General features: G+C 39.3%; 1 protein-coding gene across 1 annotated transcript; it reads left to right on the plus strand.

The window, feature by feature from the left end:
- The first annotated feature begins 6,651 nt into the window (after positions 1–6,651).
- INS (insulin) lies at positions 6,652–9,222 on the plus strand. Its single transcript, XM_034418612.2, has 2 exons — positions 6,652–6,850; positions 9,001–9,222. Exons 1-2 carry the CDS (start codon positions 6,664–6,666, stop codon positions 9,126–9,128), a joined length of 315 nt encoding a protein of 104 aa, XP_034274503.2. The 5' UTR covers positions 6,652–6,663; the 3' UTR covers positions 9,129–9,222.
- Positions 9,223–10,711: the final 1,489 nt, after the last annotated feature.

A 10,711-nucleotide genomic window follows, 5' to 3' on the forward strand; every position in this document is an offset into this window, starting at 1 on the left:
CTGATAAACAAAGTCAATGGGAAAGCCAGATTCACTTAACAACCATGTTAGTAATTTAACAACTTCAGTGATTCATTTAACAACCGTGGCAAAGAAAGTCGTAAAATGGGGCAAAACTCACTTTACACTTAGCATCATACATTCTGGGCACAATTGTGGCCGTAAGTCGAGGACTACCTATACTTTTTAGATCAGGCCAGCTGTGGTATTAGAAAAGAGCAAACATTCCTTTTTAGTCCTCTTTTCTGTCTCCAAGGTGAACTTCAATAGAACCTTTTCACCTCAATTTCCTTGGAGTGTGTGGGCTTGCCTTTTTTTTTCTAGCTTTGCTGTTGTTTCTTTTTTCTGCCAAAAAGGCTAAATACCAGTGGCAACAAACAAACCATGACCCCCTGTTTTCCAACCCTTTTTGGATTCTTTCCTTCCTTCAACTGCTGTTCCCTAATTTACAAACAGTCAAATGGTCAGTTCTGCCCGCACTCCTTCCTGCTTGCCATTTTGTCTCAAGGACATCTTTTATGCAACTCAATCCCATTCTTGATGATCCCAGGAAGATTAAGATAAGCAAAAGCTTAAAACACCACAACATCAGCACAATTAGCATTTATTCTGGGCTTTCATTTGACTTGTATTTTTACTCTTATTTTGAAAGTTGATAAATTACATACTTACTAATCCATCCCCCCCCTACTAAAATAATTTGAATTTGTGGTATTTATCTTGCTGTTTTCTGTATAATTTACCTGAATATTCTGATTCTCTGTACTTTCCACTTGTCAGAAAAAAGAGCCTTCTTTCAATTGGAAGAGATTATTGTATGGGGTAACTGGGTTTATTTAACCCAACAGAATCTACTTTAGACCATTGTTTATTGCTCCCTTAGTGAATATGTATTAGGAGAAGGTTCTGTGGAAGTCTGAGCTATGCTCTTGAGCATATCTGGTAACACTCAAGGCTCAGAAACATGTAAATATGCCAGTGACATAAGATCCTAATGCCTGCAAATAGTCAAAACAACCTAAAATAGTTCCGAGGGTGTTTTAAATTGGATTAAGAAGAGTTGAGAGGTAGAAAGACTGATCATTTAACAGCACCTCCAATCCCAGCAATCCTAGTAAAGTCTAACAGGCAGTCAGTGAATGAAATCCATTTGACACATTGTAAGCCGGTCTTGGGTACTTTTCATTTATTTCATTTATTAGATTTTAAAATCCTGCCTTTATTATTTTTATAAGTAACTCAAAGCAGAGAACATACCTAACAGTCTCTCTTCTTATTTTTCCCCAGAACAACCACCCTGAGAGGTGAGTTGGGCTGAGAACGAGTGACTGGCCCAAAGTCACCCAGTGTTTTTCATACCTAAGGCAGAACTAGAACTCAGAGTCTCCTGGTTTCTAAATCAGCACCTTCACCATTACACCAGACTAGGTGGCTCAGTGGCTAAGACACTGAGCTTGTCGATCAGAAAGGTTGGCAGTTCAACGGTTCGAATCCCTAGTACAGGTCTCCTGTGTGAGCAGGGGGTTGGACTAGATGACCTCTAAGGTCCCTTCCAACTCTCTTACTGTGTGATCAGACCTCCAAAGTCCCTTCCAACCCTATGATTCTACGGTCATTAAAGTGCTTGTCCTGACTCTTGTTATTTTGTGTTCATCATCCATGCTTTGCTTTTTTCCTGATCTCTGGCACGTAATTGTCTTACTCTGCTTGTCCCAGTGTGCTGTGGCACTTCCATCCATTTGGCACACATGGGCATTTGGATGGGTTGTATGTACTTTATTAGACCCAGTATTCATCAAATAGTTTGTTAAGCTAATTATCCACAATGATCATTGGGAAATTTAATTTGCTGGCAAACCTGAAAAAAAAAAGGTTATATGGATAGTCCTCGACTTACAACAGTTCGTTCAAAGTTGCAACGTCACTGAAAAAAATGACTTCTGACCATTTTTCACAGTTCTGATCATGGTGACACGATCAAAATTCAGACGCTTTAGCAATTGACTCATACTTAGATGGTTGCAGTGTTCCGGGCTCATGTGATCCACTTTTGGTGACCTGAGACAAGCAAAGTCAATGGAGAAGCCAGATTCACTTAACAATCGTGTTACCAATTTACCAACTTTAGTGACTCACTTAACAAATCTGGTTGTAAAATGGGGCAAAAGTCACTTAACAAATGTCTCACATAACCACAGAAAATTTGGACTCAATTATGGTTGTAAGTTGAGGGCTACCTATATTCCATTCAAGCATGGATTCTGCTCGGTTTCTGTATCTCAAAGGCACTTTTCCAACCATTCTGCCCCCTTGGATATGTGTTTTGACTCCCCCACCTTTGATTCCACAGCCTTATTCTTCAACATGTCATAGAATACTTTCCTAGTTTCCCCTGTAACATAGATTGATCTCATTAACCCCAAAACTAAACAGATACCTTGCTTTCAACACCTACTGAGGGAAAATACATTGTTCTGCCTTTGTTCGATCACTCCCTTGTTTGGAACATGAAGAGTTGCTGTCTTTGTGAGGCTTTTTCAAATAAAAACCAGACATCCCCGGTACTTTAGTTGAGAATATATTTTCAAATGGGTAACTGCTTTATTCATTTTTCTTTCTTCTTATGTGATGGCAACAGTTGTCACAGTAAGGTTGTGTAGTATAAAGAAGTCATTTGTTGGATCTGGCATGAATTGCTCACAACTCAGCTTCACTGGAGGAGTTGTGATGTTATGAGGGAAAAAAATAATTCCTCATTTTTTATTTTCTCCACATTATTTATAATTTGATTTAGTTCTACCATATCTGTACATAATTCTTCTCTGGTGAAAAAGATATAGATGTTGTAATTTTCCTTGCTCTGGAGACAAATTCCTTGTGTGCCCAATCACATCTGGACAATATTGTGTTCTATTCCTATTCCTATTCCATAATCAGAGGCAAGAAATCATGACACTGGACCTCATGAAAGAAAACTGTATTATAACCTTGAGTGGTGACTACTCATCTACTGGGGTGGCATGACTTGCTTCCCACATGTTTTCTCTCAAGGAAATGTGGCCTTGGTTATTATTTGCTCTAAGTATTTTCTTTCCACATTAACACCTGGCAAGAGTAGCATCTTGTCAACAACTTTGTCCTATCACTAGTTGCCCAGCAGGGATTAGATTAGCAGAATGTGTTAACATGTTTGCTGTTCCTTAATTTTGCCCTTCAGAAACATCTGGTGGGATGGACAGCTTGGTGGTCATCCCAATCCAAGCATTGCCAATTGCCCAGCATTAGTGTAATTGGACAAGTTTAATAGCCCTATTATCTCTCCTGCTAAAAGGCTCACAAAGACTCAAGGCAGAAATTCAGTGAAGCAAACACAGGTTACTGGTGTAATGAGACGGAAACAGCAAGCTGTTGTTACTATTTCCCCCCCTCATCTTTAAGACTTAATGTGATGCTTGAACCAGCAAAAAAAAAATTGACCATGTTGATCTGGTAAAATCTCGTCTCTCTGGATTATAAATATGGCAAGGAGATGAGATGGGAGTTACATATTCCCCTTAGTCTCTCAGCATCCTTGCACTATCACCTTGGTTTGGTAAGTCTGCTTTGTTTTGCCTTCAAAAGTTTGGCATTCAAATAGGTGTGCAACATATTTCCATGATTCCATGGAATTCAGAGAGATTCTGTGGCTTTCTGCATGGAACTGAGCTAAGAATTTTTGTAGTTGGGGAGCATATTCAGAGTTCATGGGATCTGGAAAAAAATAGGTACTTTCCAATGATGCTAGGATAGGGAGTGGAAGAAGGGAAATAAATTGAAGGAGTGATGAGTGTATCTTTTAATGACAGGGCTTATACAACTGATCATAGCACACTGAAGAAAGAATGAGTTTTATAGATTGATTTACTTTGCACCGGCTGTTAATTCTGCATCATCTGAGCAGGAACTCTTACAGAACTCCAGCAAAATGAACTGTGGTTTCTGTATATACCTCACTTCTTCGTCTCTCAACCAATCCATAATCCAAGTCCTTGGTTTAAATCTCTCCTTTGCCATTCATCTATGTATTGGTGCTTTGTTTGTAACAAAATTAGAACATTTATAATTGGAAGTGTTTCTTTCTTGCCTTCCACTCCCCACTCTCTTTCAGCCTTCAGATCAAATCTTTATTGGGGTCGTAGACTCAGCAATGGAGGGTGGGGTGTAGTCCTTAAAAAGCATAGAGGAGCAGCCTTAATTCTGAATGTTAAATTTTAGTTTGAATCAAATTCCCTTTTCCACCTCAGCTTTTATTAAAAGTAGCCAATGTGACCCTGTTATGATTGTGTCCTGCTGTTGGATCTCTGAGCATCTCTACATGGGCTTTGGCACTGCTCCTGAACTATCTATCTGAGGGTTGCTTGGATTGGATGTACATGAGTTAAAGTTTTCCAATTTATATTTTAGAGTATTGGAATGGTGTGGAGAATTCATGCCTTGTCCCACCTCCCACTTCCTATCTCTTTAGCTCTCTCACTTCCTCCCTCACCATAAGTGAGCAAATGCTATCACTCCTGCCTTTCAACAGACTTAAAGAGATAAGCCACTCTTATCAGCTCTCCTTTGTTAAAAATGTTTTGTTTTATTCAAAAGGATTAACAAGGGGCTTTGGTGAGAAGTACTGGGTGGGGTGCTACTTCAATGGCTTGTTTTTTCCACAGTATTAATAATCAGCCAGGTGGTGTTCTTCGCAACAGAACCTCACTAGGGTTGAGACCTGACAGGTAAGCCATTTTCCAGGGTTTTCATTTTTTTTTCTCTCTCTCTTTCTGTGAAAATATTGGCAATGTTGAAGTGTTTTCAGAGTATTCTTTCTGGTGTGGGACAGTTTACTTAATTTGCTGTATGTGATATGAGTGATATGCTGTATAATGTGCTGGTAGATGACCAGTTATTTATCCACTAAGAACTTGGAGCAATTTGTAGTCTTAGGTGGAATAAGGTCTAGGATTCTGCATACCTCATCCTCAATATTGTGCCCATATTCTTATACCTGTCATCACATTGCTGTGGTTTTAAAAAGTTTGCTGTTATTTCTCTCTACCGTACTAACTTTCCTATTTCATCGCAGCCTTTGGGAAGAAATTTGGATTAGGGCTACCACATCTAGACTGCAAAAAAGAGATAGAAAACTCTTAAACTCTTCTGTGCCATCTTCTGGCTGGCCAGATTTTTGCAGCCCAGATTTGGCAACCATAAATCTTTTTGGTTTTTAACTTGTTTTTGTTTCTACCTGGCTCCTTTTACTGATGTACTGCACTTTTTTAATATATGCTTTTAACTGAATATATTTTAACTGAATATATGCTTTTAACTGAACACTGCTCAGAGTCACTCTGGGATTAGATGGACGGTATCTAAATTTGACAAACAAATAAATGAGTTAAGTGCACTCAGTATTTTCCTAACCCATTTCTCTTTTTAAAAAAGCAACAACTTTATGATGCCTAGCAAAAAGCCCCTGCGTTATCTGAAAGTCAACACTTCCTTCTCACTTTTCCCCACAACAAGAGCCCTGTGAGGTAGATAGGACTGAGAGTGTGTGACTGGCCCAAGGTCACCTAGCCAGCTTTCATGCCTAAGGAAGGACAAAGACTCCTGTCTATATAGAGCAGATCAGAGGTCTTCAAACTTGGCAACTTTAAGACTTGTGGACTTCAACACCCAGCTATGCTGGCTGGAGAATTCTGGGAGTTGAAGTCCACAAGTCTTAAAGCTGCCAAGTTTGGGGACCCCTGATATAGATTCTCAATCATTCAGGTCATGGTTGTCCCGAAGGTGCTTTTTAAAAGGCTACTGGACTTTCTTGTGTTTTTTTTTCCTTCCTTGAAAATGTTTCACTTCTCAGCTAAGAGGCTTTTTCAGTTCTGAAGAACTGAACTGATGGTGAAGTGAATTGTTTTCAAGGAAAATAAACCAAGAAAGTGCAATTTAAGGAACGGTCTAGGCCAGCTCCTTAACCACTAGAAAAATCTCTCTCACCCATGCTTTATCTTCATAAAATAAGTAGTTGGAAGGGGCTACATCCTGCCCTGCTCAGTCCATGATGGAGGACTACCCAGTCACTACTGAAATATATTCAGCTCATTAACTCCCTGAGGAATTAATTCCTTTACTATCAAATATCTCTTATCTTGGAATTCTCCCAAGATTCCACCACAGGCTGTTTTTCCGTATCTTAATCTAAGTTTGTAAAATATTTCATGTACTTCTTTAAGATCATGTCATGGAATTTAAGCTATGAAATAAATGTCATAGCAAATAGCATTTTACCACTAAAGCTTGGCCGCATCATACAGGGAGAACATAGCAAGTTACTCTTCAGTAGAGAAAACCCAACACCATTCAAGCAACATGCAAGAGGGCAAGTATATTAGGCTGTGAATGGGAAGGAAAGTGGAGGTGGGGGGGAAGGGAAAGAAATTCCCCTTAATTCCCGTGGCAATTACTAGGATGTTGTTCCCTATGTACCAGTCTATCCTGTAACATGAAGTAGCTGGGCAATTGTCCAGAGGCAGCTGCAGCATGGTAAAATATGGAATCAGGGTAATCTTAGTACCTGTTATCCTTCTTTTTTTCTAAACCTATTTTTTGTTGTTTTCCTTTCCAAGTTTCATCTGCATCACCATGGCTCTTTGGATCCGTTCCCTACCTCTCCTGCTGCTGCTGGCTGTTTCAGCTCCTACAGTTAACCAAGCTGCTCCCAATCAACGTCTGTGTGGCTCTCATCTGGTGGAAGCCCTTTTCCTTATATGTGGAGAGCGGGGCTTCTACTATTCCCCCAGGACACGAAGGAACATAGAACAACCACTAGGTAAGGTTTTTTCCCCCTAATTTCCTAAAATGCCCCATCTGTAACCTAACCTGTTGAATTTGCTTTATAACTCACCACCTGGTAGGTAGATAGTCTTAAACTAGCATGAAACAGATAATGGTGTTTATATATCAAGGATTGTTTTTGAAAACATGATTTGCCACATCCAGTCAGAACACTCGAGGGCCTTCTTTGTAGTTGCCCCCAGACTATGAAACAAGCTGTCTCCAGAGAAGCTCTGCTCCAACCCTCCCTACCTTCCAGGAAGCCCTGGAAACAATTTAATGAGATATTGACTTATAGGGTGGCTGTTGGCAACCATCTGGTTCATAATTATTGCTGCCTATTTTAATTGGGTTATTTTAATGTCTTTTTTCTTGTGATCCTTTCTGAGTCTTGATTGTTGCAAGCCAGAGGTGGGTTTCAGCAGGTTCTGACCAGTTCTGGAGAACTGGTAGTAAAAATTCTGACTGGCCCCATCCCCATCTAGTCTCTGCCTCCTGAGTCCCAGCTGATCGGGAGGAAATGGGGATTTTGCAGTAACCTTCCCCTGGAGTGGGGAGGGAATGGAGATTTTACAGTATTCTTCCCCTGCCACGCCCACCAAGCCATGCCACGCCCACCAAGTCACACCCACGGAACCGGTAGTAAAAATTTTTGAAACCCACCACTGGTGCAAGTATAAAATATGGTAAATAGATAAATACACACCCTGAATCTGAAGAATATTGGCAAACGCTGTTCATAGACAATTTAAATAACCCAGCAAAATAATTCAGGAGAGGAGGCTATGAATGTAAACTTCCCAAATTAGTTTTTCAACGAGTTTAAAAAAAAACAACAGCATTTGGCTCCTTCCTTTCTCTCAGCCTTTCCCCTTCCAGATGTCTTGGGATACAACTCCCATAGGCATGGTTGGCGATTGTGGACATTGCAGACCAATGCTTTTACAATGGGTTCTGAAATTAGGAAATGTTGTTCCCTCTGTTTTACCCTGATTGATTCTTGATCATTCCATTGTTAAATGGAGAATGGAATAGACTGATATCCAAGATGCATACATCTCCTAAATGCCAAAGTGGCGTTTTCCCTTTGTCAGTGAGGCAGCCTCCTTGTTCATGGTCAATTTAAATCAGTGCCAATTTGACAGCAATACTCCTGTTATTTTCAGTAGCCTGGAAATAATAGTGCTACTATGGCAATAATAATGTAATTTAAGTGTTTTCCTAAAAGTCAGTAGACAGACCAAGAAGCATCTCTGAATCAAAAGTTCCACAAGGAGTTTGCCAAGAGCTGCCAAAACCAATGCATCCTGCTGGGGGAAAAATATGCATCATATTTCTCATTTCAAATACACAGAGAAGAATCCTAGTTCCTTCTTTTCCACTTGATTTTTATGCAAACCATCTTGACTCATTACTTGTAGGCAAGGTTTTGCAGAGCATGCTACATTTGGCTAAAAGGAAAGCAGACTGTCATGTAGTATGTAGGATGAGAAACACTTCAATTATTGAGGACCCTAGGAACCAAACCATCATACTATATTTGTATTTGTTTGGAGGTAGCAAGCTGGGATAGTGATGAATCTGGGAGTTTATCAACATATGAAGCACCTCTTCCTTCAAAAGGAAATACAGTCCCATCCAGCCCTGGAGATGCACTCATTCCCGATCTCTGAAATACTAATCCATAGCCTTTCCACCTTGTTAGTATTTAGCTTTGCTTTACTGTTGCTCATTTAATCTCAGTTGAAAGTGTGCAATGTGTAACCAGGGTCTAAAACATCCAGCTCAGTTTCAGTTAACTGACTCAGAGTACAATAATCTAGTGCCAGGACAATTTGATAGCCATAGCAAGGACAAGGCAGGTATATTAAAAAAATAAATAAATCACGAAACAGGTATCACGTAGCAGAATAGGCAAGTCCCTGTAACATTAACTTTTGTTCATCGGGAAGAAGGATGAAACTGTCAAAAATAATCAATAGTATTCAACCTAAACTCAGCCCCAAAAGCAAATGTGGTGGGAAAGGCAGAGGTATTATAATATCTTTGGGGATGCCAAACTGAAACAGAAAGTCCAAATGAATATACCTTCTATTGAATACACTTTGAACATCCATCTAATGTTGGTCTTCTCTTATTTGGTAGTGAATGGTCCTTTATCGAATGAGGTGGAAGTACCACTCCAAGAAATTCAGAAAATGAAGAGAGGAATTGTGGAGCAATGCTGTGAAAATACCTGCTCTCTCTATGAACTAGAGAACTATTGTAACTAGAAGAAAAGAAACTGGTCCATGCAGGAATGGAGAAAAAAAGCACTTTGCTACTGCACCTTTTAAGTCATTCAATAAAAAAACCCCCATGAATCTATTTAAACAGTTTTTGCGGTGTTTTCTCTATGTTGCATGCTCTCTTCACATCTGATATTTTTATTATTATTTATGGCTTCATATCTTTCTTTCATTGTGAATTTTAAAATTCAGAAGAATGCAGTGATTGCCCAACTGAGAGACTGCTTGTCGACCTACAACATAGATATGGAGTACATTCCTGTCTGCAATATTTTATTTTATTCATTTCATTTAGTAGATTTGATCTGCACTTTTATGGGAAATGAAAAAAAAAAATCATCACACCAGTAGTGGGTTTCAAATCCCGTTGCTACCAGTTCACTTGTGGATGTGTGCGCGCTCGCACATGCATGCAGAAGCTTTTGCGCATGTGCAGAGATGTCTGGGAGGGTGGGCGGAGCCTCCTGCCACCGCCGCTACGGGTTTGCCCAATCCGGGGCAACCGGTAGCAACCCACTACTGCATCACACCAGAAGTACCTGGATCGCCAGATATTTTTGATCCTCAATTTTCAAGAACAGGCAAAGGGATCTTTTATGGGAAGTTATACTTGGTAATTCTTTTAAAGTAATAGCAAAGCTGGTATTTCTTTAAAGTAATAGCAAAGAAAAGTTTCATCTGCATAATGAAATGTCCTCCAGGTTTCAATAAACTATTATTTTAAGTGTCCAACAACACACACTCAAATCCCAAAGGTGCCACTATCCCTCACTGTCCTGGAAACTAATAGTAATAGGAAACTAGATGGATTAACCATTTGCTTTTTTACATGAAGGAGAACTTGCCTTTATGTATAACTTTCAAACCTTAAGGTAACATTTCCAATGACAATTACTCAGATACATCTGGCCAATCTGCATGCTTAAAGCGATTAGACAAAGACAATACCAACAGCTGTCAGGCAGTTTTAGTTACATTCCTAGCAAATTCCAAGCACACAAATACCACAGGGATGAGCATGTTATTGATGTTAGGAAAGCAAAGTTTTAAAATTGGTCTGATGATGATCACATAAGAATATGTGGGGCAGCTGCAGTTTAATAACATTCTCAAAGCCACTAAATACCTTTCTAAGCATGCTTGTCATTCATATTGCTAATGTAATCCTGTTGGCCAAAATAATAAATATTTCAATCTCATAGTAGTTTTAAAGGTCAAAAAAAAAAAAAGGCGCAGGATAGGACACCTTTTGCTTTCTAAAATGTATTTGGCAATCAAAAATCGGTTGGGGAACAAGGGAAGAAACTCAAAACAAATGTATAGTAGCATCAGTTATCCATGTGTTCGTGATAAAATGGAATGGTATAACAAGAAGAATAACAAGGTTATAGAATAACAAGAAGAAACACAGGTTCATTACTCTGAGCATTCAGAGTGATTTGTGTACACTGAAAGAAAAAGTGTAAATTGTAATGTCACTTGCTTTTTTTTTTTTTTTTTTGGTGGATTGGGAATTGAAGAGCTTCTAAAAAGATGGCAAGTTCTAAAAGTCAAGATGGACATTCCTG

The sequence above is a fragment of the Pantherophis guttatus genome, chromosome 1 (assembly GCF_059756535.1).
Source record: "Pantherophis guttatus breed Tessera chromosome 1, ASM5975653v1, whole genome shotgun sequence".
NCBI lineage: Eukaryota > Metazoa > Chordata > Lepidosauria > Squamata > Colubridae > Pantherophis > Pantherophis guttatus.